At 46.1% G+C, this 26,955-nt stretch overlaps 1 protein-coding gene across 2 annotated transcripts in view; it reads left to right on the forward strand.

The window, feature by feature from the left end:
- KLHL12 (kelch-like family member 12) overlaps nt 1-22,990 on the forward strand; it is a 23,086-nt gene extending 96 nt beyond the window's left edge. Inside the window, exons 2-12 of one of the 2 annotated variants that reach the window (XM_010584536.1) lie at nt 24-221; nt 5,585-5,738; nt 6,541-6,758; nt 9,346-9,495; nt 11,297-11,411; nt 13,871-13,977; nt 14,950-15,145; nt 16,382-16,540; nt 17,713-17,811; nt 20,854-21,040; nt 21,400-22,990. In XM_010584536.1, coding sequence (XP_010582838.1) covers nt 36-221; nt 5,585-5,738; nt 6,541-6,758; nt 9,346-9,495; nt 11,297-11,411; nt 13,871-13,977; nt 14,950-15,145; nt 16,382-16,540; nt 17,713-17,811; nt 20,854-21,040; nt 21,400-21,526 — 1,698 coding nt within the window. In that variant the 5' untranslated portion in view covers nt 24-35 and the 3' untranslated portion in view covers nt 21,527-22,990. Of the gene's footprint in view, nt 1-19; nt 222-5,584; nt 5,739-6,540; nt 6,759-9,345; nt 9,496-11,296; nt 11,412-13,870; nt 13,978-14,949; nt 15,146-16,381; nt 16,541-17,712; nt 17,812-20,853; nt 21,041-21,399 lie in introns of those variants that run through there. The other variant, XM_010584535.1, reaches the window with a different exon arrangement.
- The last annotated feature ends 3,965 nt before the right edge of the window (nt 22,991-26,955 follow it).

Consider the following 26,955-nt stretch of genomic DNA (forward strand, 5'->3'; position numbering starts at 1 on the left):
ATTACCGCACCCCCCGCCCGCAGGTGCCGGGCGCCATGGCCCCCCCCAAGGACATCATGACCAACTCGCACGCCAAGTCCATCCTCAACGCCATGAACGCCCTGCGGAAGAGCAACACGCTCTGCGACGTCACCCTCCGCGTGGAGCACAAGGACTTCCCGGCCCACCGCATCGTCCTGGCCGCCTGCAGCGACTACTTCTGCGCCATGTTCACCAGCGAGGTCGGTGCGCCCCGAGACCGCGGGCTGCCGCCGGCCCTGGGTGCTCCGCGGGTGGAGGAGGAAGGGCCGCCCAGTGCTCGGGCTGCTCTCTGTCAAGCTGCTCGGCAGCCGGGCCTGGATCCCCTCGTGGGGGCCCGGGATCCCCCCGTGGTGGCCCTGGGTCTCTCTGCATCCCCTCGTGGTGGCCCTGGGTCTCTCTGCATCCCCTCGTGGTGGCCCAGGATCCTCTCCTGGGGGCCCTGGAGCCCTCTGGGTCCTCTCCTGGGGGCCCTGGAGCCCCTCGTGGTGATTCTAGGTCTCCTCACGGTGGCCCCAGAGCCCTTTATCATGGCGTGGTGGGAGTTACCAGCTGCAGTTGGGACCGTGGTCCTGAATCATTGTCTGCTGCGTGACCAACCTGTGCACCAGAGAGCTGCCGGGCTGAGCTGGCAAACTGGAAGGCTCTGATACATTTACTGATTTGTCTAGTGGTGGTTTATGGTCTTCGTGCTTCCAGGCATCTTTCTTGCAGAGGGTACCAGCCCCACCTAGGGCAAAGCTGAGTGAGCTGTGGTGTGCACCTTAGAGCGGGTGGTGAATTAAGGCAGCCCTTTAAAACTGAAATGGAGGTATTTAACTCATGTTCTGGTCTCCCTTTCGCACTGGCTGATCAGCTGGTACATGTTGGGTTGTGCTGTTGCTCTTGCGGAGAGGATGTAACCTCTAGCACTGGGCTTGGGGGTGAGACTATAAGCTCCAGTTGCTGCACACAGCAAATCTCGCTTGTGAGGACCTTTGCTCTCAGAGTACTTACTGTATTGACTCGTACTAACTGCGTGCTATTTTTCTGAATCACTGAGAGGTAATATTTGAGCTAAAGCTAGCACTCATTCGTATTGTTAAATATGAGATACTTTGCCTGGCTTTGTCTTTTAGAAGTTTGAATCAGTCTTTGTGGCTTTTTCTTACAGAAGATGCTTTCCTTGTTCTAGCAGCTTCCCCATTAGCAGGGAGAAAAATTGCTAAGTAGCTCAAAGGTCCTAAAGACCTCCCTGCTAGCCCAGCAGTCCTTGCAGGAGAGAATAATTTTCTTCATTGTTTTATCCGGCAGTGAACACTGTTGGCAGAGCTGTCTGTGTGCCTACTTCTTTCAGTGCTTGTGTCGAGTGAGCAGGTGTCTTAGTTTTCATAGTCCTGTGCAAAACCACCAAAAAAGAGGCATATGTAGACTGACCACATACTGATATATTTTCTGTCCATGTCTTCATGAAATTTGTCGGGTTTATGCTCTTTCTCTGCATAAAGGAAATTTAATTTAAAAAAAAAATACGCAAAGCAAATTCAGTCCCTGGAGGTTGAAATTCTCTGTTTATCAATAGCTTCAAGGTGCACAGCAGTGTAGCAGACTGTCTCTGCTTCTTTGTGTTTGCCTCTATGTTCCTGTCAATGCTTTTGACTTCCTGGACTTTTTCTAGGCAGTCTACAGAGATCTGATCACTCTGTGTGCTACAGAACATTCTTTGTGGCTGCTAACAAAGGCTGAGGATTGGTATACTTTGGATCTAAGCTGAGACCGTCTCTCCTTCCTTCTTTATACTCTCATTTTAACTGTAACATTGTAGTGACCTTAATTCATAGATGTAATTCTTCCTAGAAAAATAAATGTGCTCAGTGGGCATGATTGCTCGATCTCTCACGCTCCCAAATTGCCGCTGCTTTAAGGGTTTTACTTCTTTTGCTTAGTTTGTATTTCTTCCAAATTTGCTTTTTCATATGGAAACCCCAAAATGACAAACCTGCCAAGTGGCACACACAATTACCGAGTGTTTGTGAGAGCGTTCTTTCCAGGAAATGACAGCTTGGTAAGCCTCAAAGTGGACCTGCTTCCTATGTGTATCAATGGCAAGTATGTTGGTGAGTGCAGTGGGACAGCATTTGGTCACTCTCCAAACAGTTGTGGGTACAGAGTGTTTTGGCCATGGCTGTAACTTGAGGGAACTCAAAATGCCGTATTGCATAATGGACCAGGAGTCTCTGGGAGGGCTTCCTTTGCATTTCCTCGCTCACCTCCTGTGAATCTGGGGATTACTTTGCTAGCTGTAATGCATGGCTTTTGTCAGACGTGGGCTACACAAGGCTTTGTTCAGAACTGATCCCTGGCTTATGTCCACTGTCACTCATGATGATACATCTGCACAGCCAGTGTAGCACTGAAACTGTCATCAGAGATTATCATCATCAAGAACTGTGTTTGCCAGTCCATGCATCTCTGGTTTCCTTCTTTCTCTCACTTCTGACTTTAACATTTACTTTAAAAAGTTCTCAATCTTACTTAGTCTTAATTTCTTCCCATTTTCTGTTCCCATTTTCCAGAATGAGAGAAGCCACTGATCACCTGTTGAACCCCTGGCTTTTCACAACACTTTACCCCTGTGCTGAGTAGTGTGGGAAAACTGAAAAGCCCATCAGTTTTACCTACAGGGTTCTTCCTTGTAGTGAAAATTGAAGAGCAGTTTTAGTAAATGCTCCCCTGGATCCTAGTTCTGTACTGGCATTTCTGTCTTTGTTTGGACAAGTTAGCATAATTCAGGATGTGTAAGAGCTGATTGTTGGCTCCACCTCAGAAAGAAACTAGTCTGCCTTCTCTTGGAGGGTATGTTCTAGAAATTGAAGGTGTTTTTTTCACCTAGAACTTGGAGAAATATTCTTATTCTGAAAATAAACAACTTCTGTTTCCAAGTTCTTACAAGGTCATCTTCACTGTACTGTAAACGCCTTCCAGGATGCAGTGAGCCACGTATTAGCACTGTCATGCCAGCATTTCTTTTCCCCTATAGGTGAGAAGAAATTGAAGGGGTTTATTGCAATATACTTTTGTGTATCTGCATTAGTGAAGGCAAAACCAAGAAGTGGCCTTAGATAAGAAAGTGGATCCAAAATTTTAGGCCTATTCTCCTGCAGAGTGAGTTACATGATTTATGGATGGAATGGGAGACATCAACATTATGTTTCACAACAGAGCCATGAACTGCAGCCCTTGCCTTAAGGTTTTCAGCAACGTAGGCATCCTGGGATAAAAATCCTGCTGTCTCCAGGTGACTCACCTTAATTATGGGAAAGTGTTTTCCTGGATGCTGCAATTGATTTCTGGATCTGTACTGCTGCATGCTTTTTATGATGTGTTAAGAAATATGCTTGTATTAGGGAGTATCAATCCCTTACGGCTTTACTTCCTGCTGGTTAGCAGAACTCTGATATTAAACAACAAAGGGAGAAACTAATCTGAAATTCTAACAGTAGAGGTGTAGAGAGATGTCTCATACCACTAAACACCTACAAAAGGAAAGCTGCTTATACTGTTTTGATTAGCATTGTATGACCATAATTTTGCATTGCTTCTGAGTCCAAATATGTGGATGTCTTGATAAAAGAGGGACTCTCTCTGTCCCAACAGCACAGCGCTAAGCACTCTATACAGTTCTCTAACACTGCATATGCAGTCTGGAGCTACAGCTCAGAGTCTTCATGGGATGTTCAGAATCAAGTTGTCTCCTCTCTGATACCCTTCTTTAAGGTATGATGCTAGGATCCCAAGTTATTCTGCATCACATACATTGTGTACCTGAAATATTTTCTTCCTTCCAAGCAATCTTAGCACGTGAGCAAACTGTGAGACAAATAAAAACCAAGTAGTGGAGTGTAGCAGAGGTACAAGGAAAGCAGGAGGTGATCGTCTCTATAGTATTAGTGTTGTCCCCATGGTTTGTGTTTTGATCAGCAGTCTAAAGAGAGTATGTGCATGGCTGATTATTGAATATTGGTTGTGGGGACAGGACAGTTCTGACCTTTGGTGATATCTGTGTCCTTTATCTGTTGTACCAAACAGCTTAGTCTTGTTTTGGAAATGTTTTGTCTAGCCCAAGTTAGGAGCTCATTTTGGCTTCTAAATGCAATGCATGGCCTGTCATACAGCAGGTCCGACACGGTAATTTGCTGTTCCTTTCTGACTCTGGATGCCATAAAGTTCGTTCACTGTGTCAACAGACTTGAATGGCCTCTTCCCTCAAATTACTTTGAGTATCACCATTACCTCCTGTGTTTCTCTTCTCTACAGTGAAGCATATCTCTTTGCATCATAGAAATGTCTCAGTCTTAGCAGAGACATTTCTTTTGCTGCTGTGTCATCAAATGCCTCTGCAGGAATATCTTTGACTGCTCTTATTTTCTCTACTGCTGTATTACCTCCTTTTTCCCCAACTGTGGCAGATTCTAAGCCAAGTGATCATGCTTCCTGTTCACTGAGTCTCTGCTCAATCTGTCTGTAACCAACTTCAGGCTCATTCTTGGCAAGAAAAGTCAATGGCTTTCATCTGAATCATGCTTGCACTGATACTGACTACTTCTTCAAAAGTCATGGGAAAAAAGGTTGGTTTTGCTGCGTGCTGCATGGAGACAGCCTTCTGAGGTCCATTCATACTGATGAGCTTGCAGCTATGTGCAGGGTGTGATTAGTGAGTCCACCTGCTAGCCCATTGTTCATGAATCATCAGATGCTGTGCCAGCAGCTTCGTAATGGATGCACTGAACCACAAAGCTGATGCTTTGTGAAATATAATCTCAGTTTTGTACCTATAGAGGTGCAAATTTGGTGGATTTGCAGAATTTACTGTTCCCAAAGATTGACTGTTGAGAGGGTAATATTCCTTGGAAAAAAAATTTACTCCAAGATTATGTATCTTGGAGGTGATAAAATGGTCAGGGAACAAAGTAGGATTGTATAAGTACCATTACTGTATGTACTATTGTTTTCTTTTCAAATGTTTAAGCTAAACCTACATTTAACCTTTAACTCTGAACTTTCTGGCCTATAAATAGTTATCCTTTTTAGGAACCTTTACCATAAGCTTGCAGAATGGATCAGGAATTGACCAGTTAGGAAAGAGTTTGATTTGGTTTGATTTTAGAGTGGAGTGGTGAGGTGGGGACTCCATGTACACTGCAGTGTGTCGTACACATCCAGCCCAGGGAGGAATCCCCCTGGACTGTTCCTTGTAGTAAAGATTGGAGTTACTGCATGGAGGAGGGAGTTTAGTTGCCTTGCACAAATGACACACGTAATCTCTGCTATCTCTAATCTCAGCTTGCTTGTTTTACAATGCAGTTTGACTGTTCTCCTGATCCCTAATGAACTTTGTCTCTTTTACTCACCCTGTAAGTGAATCCTGTAGGGAAATTCCCTCCTTCCCTTATTCTTTCAGTGAGCACAAGAAGAGAAGGGACAAATCTCTGTTGAAACCTCTCGTGACAGATAACATTTTAAAAAACTGCTGACCGTTGTTGGCCATTACTGAAAAATAAACCTTTGTCTCCCTTCTAATTTACAGCTCTCAGAGAAAGATAAACCCTATGTAGATATCCAGGGACTGACAGCCTCCACCATGGAAATCCTGCTAGACTTTGTATATACAGAAACTGTTCACGTGACAGTAGAAAATGTCCAAGAATTGCTCCCAGCGGCATGTCTGCTTCAGCTGAAAGGTAATTGCCAAGTATCAGCACAAATTGCACGATTAGTGCTGTTTAGAGATTTGGTTTGTCTGACCTTCTGTAAATGGAAGACAGATTGTGGGAGGCATGATATTTATAAGTACTTATGTCAAACTTCTTCTGTTGTCTTGTGCGCTGTGGTCTTATTGGTAGAGGAGCTGACTTGGGTGGAAAAAAAGATGATAAAACAGGTTATTGTTCCATGTTTTGCGCTACTGTATTTCTGCATGAGAATTCCCAAGAGGAATTGTGGGCTGTATAGCACATAAAGGTTACGGCTCAGTCAACTTATAATAATAAGCAAATCCTACGTGTCATTTGACCTGCCATCATAGCACGTCTGGGTCGTTAACAGACTGGTTGATGTCATTGCACATGCACCTATGGAGCTATCCCAGGCAATTATCCCAAATCCCAGGCAACTATCAAAAAGACATTGGAGAAAACCTAGAAATCTGGTATGTCCACTAGCATATACATTTTTTGTTTATAATCCATGAAGCTGCGTACAACTCACATTTGAGTCTTTTCCTAGTATATCAGACTTACTTAGTTTTTGCGTTTAAATAGAATAGCCAGAGATCAAAACAGCCCAAACACGTGGTCTACTGCTTGGTGTTTTCACGTCCCTCCAAAGAAATACTTGCATGTGTGTGTTTCTGTAGTATTTTTAAGCTTGTTATTTCAGTTGGATTTTCATTATTGTTTAGAACTTTCTTTTCTGAAGCCCTTTCCAAAGCAGTGGATTGATAGTAAGCATGCAGTGCTCATTCACCCCTCCAATTTTCCGTAGGTGTGAAACAAGCTTGCTGTGAGTTTCTAGAAAGCCAGCTGGATCCATCAAATTGTTTGGGCATTCGGGATTTTGCTGAGACACACAATTGTGTTGATCTAATGCAAGCTGCAGAGGTCTTCAGCCAGAAACATTTTCCAGAGGTGGTTCAGCATGAAGAGTTTATCCTCTTAAATCAAGAAGAGGTTGAAAAGCTCATCAAGTGTGATGAAATTCAGGTAAAACCTGAAAAGTACCGTTACTGTGCAAAGCATTGAAGTAAAACATTGAAACCAGTCAGAAATCAGTCCATACTTCTAGGGTGGACTTCTCACACAGTTCCTGAATTTGAAATTTAATTTCCAGGAAGCTGCTTCTAATTTTTTAGCCATGTAATCTGAAATTGATCAGTAACATGTAGCTACATGTAACATGTAAGAATTTGTTGTCACACAAGTGTTTCTTGCAAGTAAAACAATCACAGTTAGTTACCTCTGCAGAGTTCTTGTTCCCTTGTCTCCTTCTTTCCCTGGAGGAGATTTCAGAGGTTACAAAGACAAGTTGTCTCAATGCGTACATTTCAGAAATACACCCAAGACTTTAACTTCTATTTGTAGACCTTTGCATGCTACTCAGCAGCACAAAGAATGCATATGTCATCCCAGGCATTTGGGTGTCCTCTACTTCTACAAGCAACAGAATGCATCATGGTTCAGGGTAGTCTGACTCTTCAGGGAGTTATATGCAGATTTAGTTCCCTTAAGGTTGGTTTCTGGAGGATTTACTATTTGGCTGGAACCTGTCAAATACTTTTTTCCATGACATTCTATGAATAAGTTGAATGTTCCTTGGTAATGGGGAGGGGACTTGATTTTTTTTATTGAGATGGACTTTGTTGAGAGTTGATATTTGCTTCAGTTCTAAAAGAAGGGATTGAAGCATTCTTAGAATGCACTCTTAGAAGCAAACCAATGTGAGTGATATCTTTGCTGGAATTCCTGAAAAGCCGATACAGGGGTAGCCAGGGGACAATTCTTGATGTATGCCTTGAAAGTGGCCTTCAGCCAAGCTGACATCCTGTTGTTAATAAGCCTGCTTGAGAAAGAGTATGCAAGATAGCAGTGAAAGACCTGAGTGTATTCGGTGTTTAACAAGCCGCAGATTTAATGCTGTGAGGGTTTTAGCTCATGTGGGTTGTAGTGAGTACTGTCATAATGCTTCTGGACAGTGAAGAGGAAATAATGAGGAACTTGAGAGTGACCCAGCTAAACTAATCAGATGATCCACACAGGCGAAGTAAAATTCATTGTGGATTGGAAGGACTGATTCAGGCCTTGCAGACACACAGCAAGGTGTGCATTCATTGTAATACCTTAAGAAGGTGAAGGGAGCAAATCTGTGTGTTGCTGTGCCAGTGCAGAGGTGGTGTGCTGTATTAGAGGGTACTGAGGGAGCACCCTCGTAAAATCCCCTGGCTGTTAGAGAAGTATAATGGCAGGTCCTTGCTGTGATGCTGTGTTTAGTGTTACTCATCGTTTATCAGAAAACAGAAATGATTTCACGAACAACAAAAATGTTAAATATATCAGAGGACAGTCAGTTCAGGAGGGAATAAAACGATGTGGGACTATTGCATTTAAGGAGGAGGTGGGGAAGATTGGAAACAATAAAGTACTCTGCTCTCCTTTTGTGAGCTCAGCTTGTCCTTTCCTTGTAATTCAAATAAAAAGAGGCCATTTCAAATTATACTGTAACAAATATAAATCAATGGCTTGGAAGAATTGCCTTACGTAATTAACCTCTGTGGCTCCCTGCTTCAGAACTTTCTGCAACAGACAGCTTCAAACTGAACTTCAAAGTGGACCAGTCATATATCGTTGGGAAGGCTCAATCCTCGTATTACAGTATCTACTTTTATCTTCACATTTAATAACAGTTGACAGACCTCATGATAATAAATTCATGTCTGATTTGCTTTTACATTGGATGATCTGAAGATGTGCAAAAAGAAAACCAAGCCTAAATAATATATTACAGAGCTTTTTACAGTTCTTTCGTTTTTGGTAATCATAGGTGTCCAAACCTGAGGAACCTGAGGTTCTCTAGGGGTATCAGACATAAATGGTTTAATCGGTGTGATCTCTGGAAGTGGTGTAAGTACCAGCATGTGCTGGTCCTAAATGGAGAGAGAAATAAACTAGCCAACAAATAAATTAAACAGTAGAAATAAACAGTAATATTCACGCCCTGAGGTTCTCCACTCTGAAATCCAGTTGTTTATGGTTTCTTAAATGTGGATTGAAATAAAAAAAAACCTTAAACGTACCTGGTATGGCTCAGGTGCTAAAGGAGCAGTGCATGGGCAGGGGGCTGCAGGGGGTTAAGCGAGACACTGCTCCGTAAAAAGGAAACGAGATTCTGATCATCTTTATGATGGTACTTTGCATTTTGCAGGTCTGCTGAGAAGTTGGGGGAGCTGCCTTGCTAGTTACTGCCTGTCACTGCACTCTCTCATCAGTGGTGGCTCCCAGCTTCTGGCTCTGCTGTGTACCATAAAGCTCACTTTTCTGGCACTCATACTGCCAGTTGTTGATCTCAGCTGTAAGGCAAAAACAAATGCAGTTTTAAGGGGGGAAAAAAAAAAAAGGGGATTTCATAGTGCTTGTAAATACTGCTCCTGGGAATTTCCATAACAGGCTCTTACTTGAAATGTCCTGCTCTCTTGCTAGCTGCGAAGCAGTGTCAACAGCCTGGAAGTTGTCTGTTCCATGGCAGTAGCTGAAATATTATCCTGCAGTCTGATCAGTGTGTGCTTCCTCTTTCCAGGTGGACTCCGAAGAGCCAGTTTTTGAGGCAGTTATAAACTGGGTGAAGCACTCAAAAAAAGAAAGGGAAGCATCGCTGCCAGAACTGCTGCAGTACGTGCGCATGCCGCTTCTCACCCCCCGCTACATCACAGACGTCATCGACACCGAGGTATAGGCAGCCTGGGCCCATGGACACAGAACAGCTGGGAGCCAGTATCTGTGTGTGATTGCCATGTTCCCTAGTTAAACTCCTACTGTCCTAACAGAACATGTTAAAAGCTGCTTTCTCTGCTGATGCTTTTTGATGCTGACACTATGGAGTTGTCCCTGTTCAGCAGGAGTGCCCAGTGTTTTATTCAGAAGTAGTTTGCTGTGCCAGCAGTTACAGCATCCTACTTTTTAGCTGGAAGGGTGCCCCATCCAGAGCAATTAGTCAGTTGTCTCCTCTGATATATGTAGCACCTTTCTGTTGTCATCCATTATAGTTTCTAACAAGTGCTTTCTGCCTTTCATTCATAAGCACCAGCAGGTCTCCTTCACTAGGCTGAAGGCTGATGGCATGCCATCCTAGGGAGGAAATGGCTCCTCAGAAGTTTAGGTGCAGATGGCAAGCATGTACCTTTGAATGAGAAGGACAGCAGGTGTGTAGGTGCCGGGCCAACACAGGGCTAAGAGCCGTATCTAATACTGCTTCTTTGTGTGGCTGGGGTGTTGCAGAGGCAAACCAAAATGTGGATGATGACAAGTGATAATTAAGCTTTTGCAATGGAAGTTTAATTCCAAACCAGAAGTGATGCTGCCCCCATGAAAGGTTTGACAGGAAGGCACAGAGAAATTCAAACCAGCGTTCTGGTTTGATGGCGATGTGAGATAATCAGTGGTTACTAACCCTTGTCACCTGACAGGTGCTGAATAACATTCTTCTCTACATAGAGAAATGGCTGATTTAGCAACATTCATCTCTAATGTGATACAACTGCTTTTTAGGGATGTTCTTAAATAAGGGCAGCTAACAGGCAGTTAAGTTGTGCCAGAACTAAAATATGTTTAGTCAGATTGTTATGGTCCACTTTAAACTGAAATTGAAACTAATGTGAAAGGGACTGGTACCAAAACAATTAGATCTGTTCCAAAACCAGCCTAACACGGTGTGTACGCAGGGCCTCAGGTTTCTTACTGCACAGAATGGCCTCTCCAGTCTGGGAGTGACACACACTGGTGGGACATCATCATCTCGGCATGGAGAGTAGAGTGTTGGCCCTGCATGGCATCATCTCTGAACACCCTGGCCTTCTTGCACAAGCACCAAGAACTTGTAAAATAAATCTTAACTTATTGCAGCAGCATATAGTGCCAAATGCCCAAAAGGGAACTGAACGCGAACATTCAGGGGAGGTTGGTCCAGGCCCTCAGCCAGGGAGGGGAATTAAACAGCATTATGCAAAGAGAAGATGAGACTGTACTTGGGCTGCAGGACCCCCCCCACTTACTTTAAAGAAGACCTTACTACTTCAAGCTAATAGATCCAGCTAAACTGCTTCATTGTGCTGTGCTCCTTGTTTCTTCTTTGATGGCAGGTGCATGCTGAGAGTTGATTATGTGGGGCAAATCCAGCCAAACTGATCTCAAGTGTAGTTTCACTGCCAGTCCCCCTTCTCAGCCTTACTTCTGCTGGCTTAAATGTAGCAGAAGTGGCTTTTCCTTAGTTTTCCAATATAGTTACTTTCATTGCGGAACCTGCAGTGTCAGACTTTGTGTGAGAATTGAGCCATATCTTTTCAGCTGCAGTTCAGTCTTAAGTTGTCTTTGCATTTCTTTGCATGCAGTATTTGCACCATGACGCTAATAGCCACAGCCTGCACACAAGGCATTTTTATGCTGTCTGAACTGACGAGCGTTGGCTTTAGGACAGTTCTTATGAGGGATCTTAAAATACATTGCATGCACCAGCGACTCATGTTTTTCCTCAGCCTTTTATACGATGCAGTCTGCAGTGCAGAGACCTCGTAGATGAAGCTAAGAAATTTCATCTTCGGCCTGAGCTTCGGAGTCAGATGCAAGGACCCAGGACAAGAGCACGTCTAGGTGAGCAGCAGAGGAAGGGACACTGAGAAGGTCTGGGGCGTTGGCAGGTATTGTATTATACACCATGTCTAGTGCCTTGTAGTTGCACTGAAGTGCTTCACAGCAGTAACTTGTCAATCCACAGTCCCCAGTGGTACAGGAAAGGGACTAGAGCAAAGGACAGAGGTATGTTTTATTCAGAGCACAATTGCTTAGTGGCAGTGTGGAGACTAGTTGGTTGCCTTTAATCCTAGGCCTCTGCTGTAACCATAAAACCAGTTTTCTGAGTTGTTGGTGCCTCCAGATATGTTTGTCTCAGCATGCAGCTGCCCATGAAGTGTGGGAAGAGTTTCTTCCTGTCTAAAAAGGCAGGTATCGGTGTCAGAAACAAAAAGCTGTGAGGTGAGAGACAGCTGTGTTACAGTGAAGGCAAGTTTTCAGCAGGGAATCTCAGAGGGGAAGGCACAAGGAGGGAGATGGAGAGGTCCCTCTTTCCTTTCAGATGTACTTTTTTTTTTTTTCCCCCCTAGTCTTATTAAGGCAAACAAATGATGATTTCTTCCTCTATTTCAGTAACTCCTACCAAGCACAGTCACTGAATGGTTAGGAAAATGCTTGGTTTAGGGGTGTAAGCACTTGAGAGCAACATAAACAGTAGGAATGACCTACAGAAGAAGGAAAACTATTTTAATGGCTTCTTTATGACTATGGCTGTTCCTCACATGATGCCCCCTGTCTTACCTTCAGACTCACTCTCTCAGGACTGTCTCTGCCATGCCTTTATCCCGGGCACACTCACAGGGCACTGCCATCAGTGCCAGCATTGATTCCTTTTCCTGCAAGCAAACCTACCTGCATGTTCTCTGGTGCTGCTGCTTTTGTAGTGGAGAGGGACCCTGAAAAAACCCTTCGTGGCCATTTCCTGTTATTGACAGTGTTTTAGGGGACAGAAATAAGTTTAACCACTAGAGGAGGAGGGCAAATTAGGTTTGTCAGAGAGACACATTGCTTAAACTTTTTTGGCCTGAAGGGAATGTTATTATGATGTGGTTTGACCTCCAGCATAGTCCAGGCCACAGCATGTCTCCTGGTTTTGTGGGAACATCCTACATTGGTTTCAATGACATGCAGTTCAGCTCAACCTGTCATTTTAGAAAGACACGTTTCACTTTGTTCTTAGTTGAAATGCTTCACCTGATAAAGGAGACATTACAAAACTGTTTTATTGTTTAATTGTACAGGTTTAAACTGTGCACCTTATTGCTAAGGTCCATTTTCTGGATTCAGCCCTACCTTTTTTAATTGATTCAATACCATCTGCTGTCAGCAATGCTCCTGTCATGTGTCACTTTAAACTGTGATCAAGTTGTGTATTAACTTTCTATGGGATAAACTGAAATGATTGCACTTTTAGCTATTAGACTGTACAGGAAGCTTTCCAAGTTGTTGTTGTTGTTGTTGTTGGAGCTCTTTTGTGAATCCTTCCCAGGTTTGGGGTTTTTTTTCATTATTATTCTTCATCTGAGATGACAGATGTTTTGCTTTGTGACAGACAGGGTCTTGTTAAATCTTTGTTGTTTGGTGTTCAGTCCTTCTGCAATGAAAAGCTGGACAGTTCTCAACTCTAGTAAAACTTCCTGTTACAGAAAGGGCCCAAGGAATCCAGAGGATGCTCATCTATTTTTAAAACCATGATAGAAGCCTACCTTCAAGGTAATCATTACAAGGGAAGTTAAAACTCTCCAGGTCACAAGTCTTATTTAACTGTCAGGGAGAAAATAAGAAAAGTTCAGGGACCATCTCACAGAAAGAAAGTAGAGGGAAGGCAACTTTGAAATAAAATACATATAAATGTATTTTATCATTTATGAAACAAATTAAATAAAATACATATAAATGTACATATAAAATACATACTGGGAAAATATTTCATTAATTTTTCAGGCTTCAGTCAGCCTGACTTGTTTCTCGGTGAAGTGGTGAACAAAGGTGCCATCTGGTCTGGATGTCACTTGCAAATGAGGGGAGAAGGCCTTGTTTTGTGAGGAGGCTGCAAGAAAGCAGCCATCCTCCTTCAGCTTTCATGGGGTGGTAAGAGGTTTGGGAAAAAAATCATGGAAAGAATACGAAAGAAGATATAAACGAGCCAACTTCAGCACCTAACTTAGGCAGCTTGTCTTCTCAAAGTGCCTCTAATATTAGGAGGAATAGCTGTCCAGCAGACAGCTCCTAACACCTGAGTTAGTCTTACTGCCGTGCACCCTGGAAGGGTTTCTCTCTCTTCTTCCCCACTGTGGATAGAGGGAGTCCAAATGCCTGTAGCCAGGTTAGGTGCCTGCTTCACAGTAGTGATGAAAACGGGGATTTAGAGGCAGCTTGTTGCACCACGGAAGGCTCTGTGTTTCTTCGAGTGTTTCCCTTGAGGTGACCCTTTGATTGTGAAGGGATTGACTTGACTTTGCTCTCCCTTTTTTCTCTAGGAGCTAATGAAGTCCTGCTTGTGATTGGCGGCTTTGGCAGCCAGCAGTCACCTATTGATGTTGTGGAGAAATACGACCCAAAGACTCAGGAGTGGAGTTTCTTGCCAGTAAGGAACCATTTTTGACCACCACTGGGTTGAACAGGCTGTGATCAAACACTGATCCTGTAGCATCAGCTATATAACATTCCTCTTTGGGCTATCCTTTGTGTTCTGCTTAGAATTTCTGACAGAAATTCTTTAGAGTTGCTAAGATTTACATAGTGAATGCTGAAACTGCTTCACATTTGCAGATTTGCTAAGTAAGCTTTGTATAAGAGGTGGTTGTCTCATTTCTAATCAGATGAGCCTACAGAGACCCACATCTTTTTTGTGGGAGTGAGAGCTATCATGTTTCTTATCGAAGTGGTGTTAAGCTTTAAGGTTAGTGATGATACTTGAAATGTCAGTAGGAATAGTATAATCAGTCCTGCTTTCAGGCAGACTGCATGATCTCTCTGGTTTCATTGTTTCTAAGCATAATGGGAGATAGTAAGGAAGAGAGAATTCCTGCACTGAGGACTATTTCTACCCAAATTTAAAATCACCTTTATCTGTGTGAAATGGTGGAGAACTGCCTCCTCTTTAATATCGCTAATCACAGAAGACCCAGTATCACCTGGTGTCCCAAAATTCTGTTCTTTTTTGGATGCTAAAAGCTTCAGGTATTTTCATCAAATATTCTGAGTCTCCACATTTTCCCATTAACAGTCTCTGCAGGGAGCCAGTGGGAGGCATGCAAACGTCTGAGATGCATCAAAGATTCAGTAGCAGCATAAGATAAATGACATTTAGTGTAAAATGTTTTAGTGCAAAGAGACCTGGCCATGAGAAGAGAGCATGGCAGAGACAGAGTACAGGCAGAGGAAAGCAGACACAGTCATTAAGGCTATATCTTTTAAATCCATAGTGCTGTTTGCCTCTGTGGTACTGGGGCACTTTCCAAAAGAGCAGCAAAAGAGGATGGAAGAACAGCAGTTGGTCTCCATGCATCATTGTTATTTCCTCTCCTTGACCTTTTTGGTTTTCTTACTGTTTTAGAGCATTACCCGTAAGAGGCGTTACGTTGCTACAGTGTCCCTGCATGATCGGATCTATGTGATTGGGGGGTATGATGGTCGCTCTCGTCTCAGCTCAGTGGAGTGCTTGGATTATACATCAGATGAGGATGGTATCTGGTACTCCGTGGCTCCAATGAACGTACGGCGAGGCCTGGCAGGAGCCACGACCCTTGGAGGTATGTACTGGTCACTGTACTGGCAGGGTAGTACAGCCTGTTCAGTTCTCGTCCTGAAATGCCCTGAGCTGGTATGTGCCGAGTGGGATGGCTCCGAGGGAGGAGATGAGTCTGAAATTCTGCCTTCTCGTCATTTGGATGTATAAGTGGAAAACTTGCCCACATATCCTGAGAGGAGCTCTGCCTCCACTTCATTTTTATGGCATGTGTCTGTGCATCAAGGGAAAGGAACACTATGATGGATTATGGAGTGGGAAGCTCTCGGGGTGGTGACAGTGTCACATATTACTGAGCGCAGGACACCAAGTACAGCAGTAACCATCCAGCACTCGAGAGAGGCTGAAACTGGAGCGTGTGCAGAGTAGGATTCTTAGGACAGGCTTGGAAGAAGAAAACTACTGAGCAAACCAGAACACTTAAGCTTGCTTATGCTGGCAAAGCAAAGGCCAAGAGGAGATATGATTGTTCTCTATGAGTATAAGTTGGCACGAGAAGGAAATGGGCAATATAAGAATTGAATAACAACAAATGGTTATAAACAGGTCAGGGAAAAGTTGGTGTGGAAAGGAGAGGAAGTTTTCTAGCCACTAAAATAGCAGTTGCTCTAATGAATATTCTGTGCTTTAATGCATATATTAGAATATCTTCTTAATAATTAATATTGGTTAAGTCTTATTAAGTGTTATTTAGATTGTTAATAATCTATTATAATGAAAATTCTGTTAAAAATGCATCTGCTTTAAAGATGACAGATTTGTGAAAACATTGCATGAATTAGTTTCTCCAGTATAAGGGACCTATCTTGATGATCCAGACAAGTCTTTTGGATCTTCTTTCCTTTTGCTACCTGTGTGTTTACTACCTTGTAAGCATTTACTTGTGGGAGGTGCTGACATGATGCTAGTGATAGGCAGGGTTTGGCAGTGTTTCAGTAGGTTCTGCAGCATGGAAAAAATAACTGGGGCGTGTGTGTTCCCTTTCATCTATCAGCAAGAAGCAGATGTAAGGGTCAGATGGGTTTTGTGTGTTTTGTTTGTTGGCTCTATGTGCAGGCTAATGTAGTGAGCTCAGGTGAGGAGGCTGGGTTTGTCTCAGCTCCGAATGTGCCAAGATCCATAGTTTTTCCTGTATTTTGCAGTCCGTGTTGTAGTTTTGCTCCATCTGTGAGGGCCTTCTTGGTCCATGTGCATGCTTGATACATGACTCGCTGAGTCCAACCTCTGTCTAACATTGCAGACATGATCTATGTTTCCGGTGGGTTTGATGGAAGCCGACGTCACACCAGTATGGAACGATACGACCCTAACATTGATCAGTGGAGTATGCTGGGAGACATGCAGACAGCACGGGAAGGAGCGGGGCTTGTTGTGGCTAATGGAGTTATCTACTGTCTCGGTAGGTATCCTTAGGACCTCTAGGCATTCTGCAAATACTTGCTTTTTACAGAAATGACAGCGCAGATGCTGTCTGTGGGAAGCACCAATTATGTCACGTCCAGGTAGAAGAGAAGGTTTAACTTCACTGCACTGGGCACTGCACCGCTCTGTTGGCAAATGCAGCCTGTCCTCACTGTTACCATCGCAATGGCTTAGACTGGAGCTGCCATATAACTACAGTAAATGCTGTCAGAAGCAAATTGGACACAATCAGCCAACATTTGAGGGATGGCTGAAGTGCGGGGGATAAGCAGTGCCAGCTGAGGTTTACATGGACTGGGCAGTGGCTAAAATGCCCTACAGATGAAGCAGATAGCCACAGAACAGAGGGTCCATCTGCTCCACACAAAGCAACGTTGGTTGTAGTGCTCCAGAACTGTATGCTGAGCCATATGTTTTCCAGCTCCTCTCTGTAGCACTCGTTTCATTTTCAGAGACCCACACCAACTGTGAATATGGTGAAAGTGCTAGAGGGCAAATCACTCTGAAGACTTCAGTAAGCTTGTTCTGTAGGTACACCTTCTGGGCCTTAGAAAAGGCAGGCCCAGTGCTGTACCCACATTTGTTGCAGTCCTGTTCCAGTGGAGTCACAGATACTGGATGCTGGTTTATGGGTTTCACTTCCCTCTCCCAAATTCCTCTTCCTCACACTGTCCCCTGAGGCAGATGCTCCTTTGCTGAAGCTGCACAATGAGATTTCTCGGTATCCTCTTGTGAAACAGCTCCATGTAGCCTCCTAGCGTCAGCTGGCAGCTGTGGGCTGCAGCACACAGACCCTGAGCCAGCGCCAGGTCTGGAAGCTGTACATCTGCTTTAATGGGATGGCATCAGCATGCTCAGAGGCAGCTTTGGGCAGTGCGGTACTAACCTGGTTGTACTGGTTTGGAGAGGTGATGCTCTCTCCCAGCATGGCCCTGTGCAGTGCAGGGGCAGAGCTCGCTCTGACCTGGTTCCAGCCTGGCCTTGCAAGCTGCAGGGATCCTCTTTGTTCTGCCAGCCCCAGTGTGCTGTGAGTTGTGCTGATTGCAGTGCAACACTGTGCTAAGGATGAACCAGGCGTGTTATTGCTCTCTATGCAGAAAACATTTTCCAGAAGTCAGACCCATTGTTTGCTCCTGTATTTTGTTTCAGGTGGCTATGATGGGCTGAACATACTGAATTCTGTAGAGAGGTATGATCCCCACACTGGACACTGGACAAATGTCACCCCAATGGCCACTAAGCGCTCAGGTAAGAGCCGACAGTGCCTTGTGGTCAAAATGTTTTGTGCTGCACTGAGGAAGCAGTCACTGCTGGTTTGTTCTGCTGCCCTGGAGGACGTTGACTCACCCCAGTGGGTGGTTTGATTTTGAGAAGGGATGATTTTAGGATATGCTGACTTAACTCCCCAAGAGAAAGATTAATTTTCACATGCCTGATGTCTCTATCCCATGCTAAGATGTGTATAGAGGAATATGGGGGGGTTATAGGTTACAGGGTGGGAGAGAAAGTCTTGTGTGACTTCCATAACTAGGAACAGCACATGGCTTGGAGAAAAGCTAGCAAGGAACGAACTACAGACCATAGTGCAAGACAGTGAGACAGTTTGCTAAGTTGGTGCTCATCAGCTGCACAGGACATGGCAAAGGCAGGAGTGCTCTGGCAGGCTAGTCCTTCACCTCCTCTCTGCTTTGTGAAATGCTGAGCCGCAGCTCCTGGGGCAGCAGTAACACAGAGAGCAGCACTGCCAGAGCAGTGTCACTCTGCAACAGTCTTATGCTAATTACTTGAAACATGGTGCAGTCACACATGAATTACCTGCAACTAACTCTTATTTTGTCTTTCCTGCTTGGCATTCTATCTAAGCTTTAAGTTTGGCAGCTGTATCTAGGAGAAAAATATAGTTTAAATCCTACTTTTGGAATAACTTTCTGTCTCAGCTCTTCTTCATTTCTCAAAGGAGTTCTTGTGGGGCTTGTGCAGCTCCTGTGTGCTCAAGTGTTGGCCCTCTGCTACCGCACTGTGCCTCAGGCCACCTGCCCCAGACCTTTACAGCCGTGCTAGCGAGCAGCCATGGCCTTGCTCAGCCACGTGTGGATGGGCAGAATGCTCAGTGCCTCCACAGCTTTGTGGTTCTCAATGGTGTAGTTCTGCTGTGCTTACAGGCTCTCTTCCAAAACTGTTTTGAAGTTGCTTTTTCTCCAGTTCTTTCAATAAATGCCCTTTACAATTAGCGTAGGCAGCATTGTTTCTGTTTGTTGTCTGCTGCAGTGTTCTGGTTTAGGGACAAGTGCTGGTTACTCAATTAAAACTGGTCTCTGTTCTAAACACATTTAAGCTTTCTTGTTCCTGTAGTGACATTTACCAAAACCCCAAGCTTTAAATAGTTACTCCTGTGACAGGGCTATTCCTGTTAAGTGTGGGTTGGAAAGTATTTCCCATATGCCAAGAATGGATTTGATTTAGAAGTTGGTCACTTTCCACATCCGGGAAGACCCCCCATTCAAGCACAAGAGAAAATCTGTGGGTTTTCCTATGTCAGAGGCAACATGCAAGACCTATCCGCGGATCTCTAGAAAGCTTAAGGATGAGACAGCTTTCCCCAAGGGGTCTGTTGTGTGCACCAGAGAAGATGGCTTTGGGCAAGACCAAGAGCAAAGAGTTCAAGGGGAAAACCTTTTATAAGAAGGGTTTCCCAGGTCCATGCTAGTTTCCCACAAGACTTGGACGCTTTTGGTAGCAGTGCCTCGGCCCGCAGAGCAGGTTCCTCAGTACCAGAAGTGAGCAGGAACGTTGTGAGGCTCTTGACCCTGGCACTGGCTCAGCCAGGTTCCTTCCTTAGTGCTGTGACCTGGAGCACCAAGATCTGAAACAGGGCTGTGCCCAAGAACTTTTTTGACCCACGTTTTTGTGCTGCTGCTCTGTGGTACTAACACCCCTAACTACTAGTAGCTTAGATACCAGTTGCACTTGCAACCTCCATCCTGGTGTCAGTTCCAGTCCATCCATCCTCGTGACCTTGGACCCTCTAGAATTTATTTTGCCCCAAGGCTTTGACACTCTTTCTAGAGTTGTCTGCATGCAGGTCTTTGAATTCCAAGAAAGACCAGGACTAAAAGTAATCTTGCCTTTACTCACAGAGATTGTCTCCTCCTTGTTTCTCTTCATCTCTTAGGACAAATTCTGGAGGTAGGCCACCCCTCAGAAACCACGGCCATATTGCATTGCTAGACCCAACTTCCCTGATTAGGCCTTGGTCTGGTCTCTCTTCTCAGCCAAAGACTTCCTCACTGAAGCCATCAGAGAGCCCACTGGGGCAGCCTGGCCACTCCCAGCTGTTTTGGTACTCTCAGCAAGGACAGACAGTGAAAGTGAGGTTGCATTTAGTGGAACAGAAAGTCTCTTATACCCTGTTTGTAGAAGAAACAGATAGGTGCCCAAGAGCTGCAGGTAGCTGGCTTGTTTCCTTTGGGATATTCATCAGTGCAATGTGTTGACGGTAACAGCCTGGCAGGGTTTACTCTGCTCTTGAGATGCAGCTCGAAACAGCAACGGCTGTCGGCAAGAGCACCTAAGGCCAGTAAGTGCATTGTTATCTTACTGCCTTCTTTGGTGCTTTACCTGAAGGGGGCTGCAGATGAGAAACAGAGGCTGGCATGGGTTTATTTTCTGCTGTTGTCATAAATTCCCAGTTGGGCCAACTGCATTATTGACTGCTTTTACTGGGTCAGGTGAACAGATGCTTTGGTCACTTACACCTCTGTCACTGTGCAATGGACACCAGTTTTCATTTCCCTGTCTCCCAGAGGAGCAACATCAAAGAAATCCCTTCTCCAGCTTCACATGGAGCAGCGTCATTCTCCTTGCTACAGCCAGGGGCTGGGTGACACCAGGGAGCCAGAAACACCAGAGAAACCTGTCTCCATGTTGACAGAGTCCCAGCCAGCAACCTGCCAGCAGAGTGAGCCTTGTGCTGGTCTGTTCAGGGAGTCAGGGTGTCTTTCAGCCAAGGTGAACATCTCATGTTGCTAGTGCTGCCCTGGCTGCACTGTTGCTCAGTCCCCCTTATGCCAGAGATTCAGCAGCATTTGGTACAGTTACAGCTTTTCATGTATCATATTGGAGACAACAACAGAAGGCACTGGGTTATGACAGCTCTTTTGTGGGAGATGTAAGAAAACATCCTCTGAAGAGAGAGGAACTGACCTAGTTCAGGCTTGTAACAGCAAGCCCCAGGCATGGTGCTGACAGTGTCACTCATGGGTGTAACTGTGCCATCTTCTCTCTCTCCAGGGGCTGGAGTGGCTCTGCTGAATGACCATATTTATGTAGTTGGTGGGTTCGATGGGACAGCACATCTCTCCTCCGTGGAAGCCTATAATATTCGCACTGATTCCTGGACAACTGTAACAAGCATGACAACTCCCCGCTGCTACGTGGGGGCCACCGTGCTGCGGGGAAGGCTGTATGCAATCGCTGGGTAAGTGGCTGCCCTGGGCTGCAGAGGGAGATGCCCTGCATGTCTGTTTGCTGGAAGAAGCGAGTTGAGGTGACACAGCCTGTTGCCCTGTCTCAGGTGGCCTCTCCTCACATTTACATTTCAAGCTTTATGAGAGGAGAGAGCCCACAGAGTCACTGTGCCCAAGCTAAATAGGCAGCATGATGGTCCAGGGCCAAGACAGGCAGGAGAGTGGCAGCAGACAGCAAAAGGGAACCTAATGCAGTGGTTTCATTTCAGTCCGTTCCTGCTGTATGCAGCTGTCCATCCTCCCAGGAAGGGCTCTGAACGCCTCAACCTCTTTAGTGGCATCCCTCACCTGTAACTTTCTCTCCTTCCAGATACGATGGCAACTCACTGCTGAGCAGCATTGAGTGCTATGATCCCATCATTGACAACTGGGAAGTGGTAACCTCCCTGGGGATGCAGCGCTGTGACGCTGGAGTCTGTGTCCTTCGGGAGAAGTGATCTGGAGGGAATTTACAAAGGACATCCTAAAAAGTCTCGGCTGGAGGAAGAGTCCCAAGTGATTTGCAGTGACTGTTGTTGAGAGTTGTGGATGCTGTGGAAATAGGCACCAGAACAGCAGCTTTCTGTGCTGCTTTTGACTTGAGCATGTGCATAAACGTGTTATCTCAGCAGTCATTTGAAATCGGGGGCTCTGTGTGAAGCTGGAGAAAGGTGGTGAAGTAGGTCAGGAGAAGCTGCATTCTCTGCTGTTCCTGTGGCTAAGTCTATCGGCAGAGCAGAGATGGCCCCAGCCTTGGTGACAGCCAGCCTGGTGAACGCTTCTAAGGACATGTACATACACAACTGGGTGGTCTCTTCAGCCACTGCAGGACCACATGGGTCCTCTGGTTGCTCTCAGCCACGTGGATGTGTGAGGGTGAATCCAGCTGCTCTTATGTTCCAGCTTCAAATCATCTTGTACATACTGAATGTTGAAACATGCTCCTCAAGCACACATCAGTGCAGAGCCAAATTGAGTGAGCGTGTGTAAGAGGGTCCTGCACTGTAGCTGTGTCTGCAGGTTCCTCACAGGTCTGCACACAAAAGGAGTCGCAGATTAAAGCTGTCAACTACTGAGACCCAAAAGCCTGAGGCTGCAGGGGGCAGAGTGCAGGAGGAAAAGCTCATTGCCTGGTGTAGAAGCAGGTCTGCAGCAGTTGTGCTCAGCAAGGTTCATCACATCATATTTCCCTCAAAAAGCTTGACAGATCCAGCTACAAAGCACTGTTTTCTGGCAGCGGGAGCCTTGCTGTGATGCGGCAGTGCCTTTGCTCCCACCCCTGTGGGGAGATCAACCTTGTAAAGGCTGAGGCCCTGAAAGTAGGGACACAATTCCTACTATCCCTGTAGATCTTGCTGGTGAGCGACTGGGGTTTGTCCCTGAACAAACCTCTGTCCAGTGCACCCACATCAGCCTTTCAGTCAAGTTCATTGTGTAGATTTTCCTTTTAGCTAGGATTTTTCTGCTTCCAGGGCTGATTTGGAGTGACACCCATGATTCTGTTTTGCCCTTTGTTCTCAGCTGTTTATTGTCCTGCCTCGTAACTCCACATCTTCTTACACTAGCTATCCTTCACCTGCCCCACAAACCCCAAGTGAGAGCTTCATCACTGGCTCACTAGAGCACTCTCTCCTCAGCATGTCTCCTGCCTTGCTCTGTTTCTGGGAGCATGGGCTCTCCTCTGCCATCAGCTTGGCCCCTGCAGTGCCTGGGCTCTGTGTAGTGCTGCTCGTTGAGCTTACTGCTGACTCCTTGCTTGGGGGACAGGGTGGGATCAGGGATGTGGTAGCATGACTTAATTATGCACTTTCAGCCAATGCTCTGACTTTCTGCGTTTGTTTCTATCACACAAGTGTTCTGTGGTTTTGTTTCCTATGTTTATTTTTTAATGAAAATATAAAGAATAAAATATTTCCTGAGCCAGTGGGAATTTAGCTTCTGTTCTCTACCTTCAAGACATCTGTCTAACTACTGTGTGGAGGATATGTACAAACACCGTGTTAAACCAGGCAGCCACCATCAGCTGTGCCTCTGCCCTGCAGCTTCAGTGTGGTAGTAAAAACCAACTGCTCCATCTGTTGAGATCCACGGCACAAAAACCTGTCGGGCCTGGAGGACTTGCTAACTGGGGGTGAATTTCTTGCAAGATCTGCTTGAGAAGACTGTGGCAGCAGAGATGAGGAAAAGGCTGTGATAATACTGTTATAATAGAGCCCACAGCTGCAAAAAATAACAGCTCCTTTGTCCACCATGGAAATGTGGGATGAATGGAGCCCAATATTAATTCATCTGTCAATGGTGAAGCTACAAAATACACCTTCTGCTGATTTCAAGGCAAACTGCAGCATCCTGCCCCAGCAGCCTTTGATGACTGAATGCCCTCCCCACTGCCTGATCCCCTAGTAAACACCTCGCCCATTAGTCTAGATTTTAAATAGCCTCTCCTGACACATCTCCCTCAGGATGAATTTCTCTGTCACTCTTTAGCCAGTGAGAAGTAAGTAAGGAACCAAACAGGTAAAAGGCCCCATTTGGGAGAGTGCAGTGTTCACAAGCACTCACTGATTTCGTATGTGGATCTGCCGTACCCTGTGTACCTCTGACACCTGCAGGGAGACAGACACATAGAGGGGGAGTTTCCAGGCTCCAGTACTGAACCTGGAGCTGTCAGTAGCTCCTCTCCCTTCCCTGACCAGCCCTGCTCTTCTGCAAAGGCCTCAGGTGGGATTCAGCTCCAGAAGTGGCTAGTGCTGAAAAAAACCATGTTGGGTGTGTGGTTCTGCTGAAGCTCCGCAGACTGAAGTGCCAGCATTGGAAGTGGGTCACAGCAGGACATGAGACGCCATTACCGCCTTTCTGGGACAAGATGTACTGAAGGGTTTGAAGGGGAACTGGCATTTCCAGCTAGATAATGAACAATATAAATCTTCCAAATGGTCTGCATCTGTGCATAGCTGGAGATGAGAAAACTTACAGGCTACTGTTGAAGGTAAAACAAAGGGTCAAAATGTTCTGCTTGAAAGAAGCTGGTATTGATTCTCACAGACCAGTAAGAGTGAAGCTCTGCTCCATTAATAATCTAGGAGAAAATGCTAAAATGCAGAATTTTTGACACCAGACAGCTCACACCCAAGAACGTTATGAATTGGCTAAAGACCCCTTTGTGTTGGTAGGGTTTTTTTCTTTCTTGAGAAGTTCCAGAGGACCATAACAAAGACAAGCACCACACCAGCAACCAGCCCTGAACAACCAGCCCAGCTCAGCACGGCCTTGCCTGGCAGCAGTTGTGGACCACAGGCTGGGAGGTGGCAGTGTAGTGTTGTGCCACTCAACAGGGTTTTTATGGACAATGGATCTTGCCAGGAAAGCTTCATCACAAGTTAATTTGACTAGCAGGTGGTATCGAGGTAAGTGTTGATGCAACACTGTTAGCTTTTGACTTGCAACCTGCAAGGACTTCACCCAGGCCAGGCAGAGGGCTTACTTTCCTCTACCCACCCCATCTGACCAGGATCTTGCTCCTTACTGATTGTGTTACCGTCTAAATTAGTATGTGCACACTTAATACAATCCAGCTGAAGCCCTACAAACGTGTTACTTCATGGCATGCTATAATCAGATCAGGGAGGCAAGGGCCTCCTCCACTGGAACCTCCTGCACACAGCAAATGTGTGGGCAAGAGCAGTGCTTCCCTTGGCTGGTCACAGGAGGCAGGAGAAGTGGCCCCTTGAGAGGCTCTGAAGTTCTGGAGGGGGATAAGTGAAACCAAACTCTCACTGCTCTCAGGCCTGCCTGGCTCTCAGGACACAGTGCCATGCCTGAGCAGGGGAGGAGCCAGGGCTCCTGAGCACATCACTCTGGGTAGTTTTTGTAAAAGTGGTGTTTGCACTTACACAAGAAGAAAACAAATCACAGAATCGAAGAATAATTGTGGTTGGGAGAGGCAATCTGGTGGTCTGTAGTCCTGCTCAGAATAGATCCAGTTTGGATCACATTTCTCAGGACCTTGTTCCATTGAGTAGAGAGTCTCTCCAAGCACAGGGATCCTGTGATTTCTCTGAGCCCGAGTTGCTCTGGCTGCAGAGATCTGAATGCCTGTTACCAGTTGCTGTTGGGCACCATCTGTTTCTGCAGGAAACTCCTGCACTGTGGTAGTAGGGAACTGCTGAACTGCAGGAAACCCCCTCTCTGGTGCCACAGGCACCAAACCTCACGGAAAGAGGACACATCTCAGGTGAGGGAGGATGCAGAAACTTGACAGCACAACTTCTTCTACAGATAAACCTGCTGCCTATGCCTGGTGTTTCACAGTAGTAGAGGAAAGATGAACAAAGTTGCTCAGGGCTGGAATTGGAGACAGCAGAACTGAGGACGTGTAGAAAAGTCCTCTTTGCTCCCTGCAGCGTTGCAGCACAGCCCAGCCAACCCCCTCTGTCACCCCTCTTTAGGGGAAGTCACTGTACCATAGCGAGGACAGGACCAAGTCTCAGCCCTTTCAGCTCACCTGAGCTGTGGCCGAGTCACACAGCTGTGCCAGTCACTACTGAACTGCTGCGGGTGCAGAGTCCCCACCTCAGCGCGGTTCCTCAGTGAACGGAGATATGCTGGCTCCTGCTCAGCCACCAGCCAATTTTTTTGCCTCTTTTGGGCAAATCAAGACCCTTCTGCAGTTGGTTTGCGTGACTGGCTTTTGAGCAGCAGGTGCCCCAGGGCCGTTTGCAGTGGGTGTTGCTGAGCTTCACACACCCCTTATTGCATCCACTCCCCTCTCAGCTCCGTGAGCCCCGCTCTGGCTCCCTTGCACGCACCCAGAGATGGCTTGGGAGCTCCGATGCCCCATGCCCTGTTTCTGCCTTACAAACACCAACCTGATTCACAGGACTGTGGGGTTTTTGTCTACCAGTCACATTCACCTTCCAGCTCGTGGCAGGGAGCAGAGCTGGATGACAATGTGGCATCCAAGACTACAATGGCTTGGGCTGGAGCCTGAAGTGAGCAGCTGGATTGCTGATGAAATCCTCTATGTTTATTTAGTACCTTGAACATCAGTTCCCATTTCTGGCAGCTCCCGAGAGTTTTTGGGAACAGCCAGTTGGGAGACAGGGAGGTAGCAGGAGGATGGTGCATATTTACAGTAAACAGTCAGGAAAAAGCAAGAATCAGTGCTCTTCTGGGATCTGTTTTACCCCCTAAAGAAGCAGTGGCTACAATCAACAGGCCTGTTTCAATCCTGCCAACAGTGGGCCGCTAGCCGCAGGTCCCAAGATCAGCACAAAGCCACAGTGCCTCAAAGATGCTCAGTGAAGAGCAAGCCCAACGGAGTCACTTGGGCCCCAGGACCTCATCTCCAGCACTGCTGCCTGTAAGCACCAACACAGCCTCCTGCTTTTCCCAGGCTCTTCAGGGTCAGGCTGAATTCTGCTTTCCTCTCTGGAAAACATTTTGCTCCAGATGTCAGCACCTTGCCCCTTTCAGTGCACTCTTCCCCTATCCTTCCCTGTTTTTGAGGGGGCTCTCTCTGTGCCAAGCAGCTAAGTGACCTGCCGTGTGCGCAGCCCAGGCTCTCAGAAATGCTGACGCAATTGCTACATGCAAAATACGTGCAGTAGCTTTGCAGGGAGACAATTTCCCTTTGTCCAGCATCAGCTGAGCTCCGCTTTCTCCGGAACAGAAGTCCAGCGCCTCCAGACTCCCATGCCCGGGAAGCGACTGCCCCCGAGGGGCCCCGCAGGCAGGCAGGCAGGCTGTTGCTGCCAGCTGTTCACGACCAGCTTGTGACACAGCCCGGTGTCGCGCAGGGCTCCTCACGCCGCACTGGCGCTCGGCCTGTGCTGCCCTCCCATCCGCAGAGCGGGGACGGGAGGTTCTGTCAGGCCCCCGCCCCGGC

The sequence above is a fragment of the Haliaeetus leucocephalus genome, unplaced genomic scaffold (assembly GCF_000737465.1).
Source record: "Haliaeetus leucocephalus isolate CR32 unplaced genomic scaffold, Haliaeetus_leucocephalus-4.0 Scaffold1000, whole genome shotgun sequence".
Classification (NCBI taxonomy): Eukaryota; Metazoa; Chordata; class Aves; order Accipitriformes; family Accipitridae; genus Haliaeetus; species Haliaeetus leucocephalus.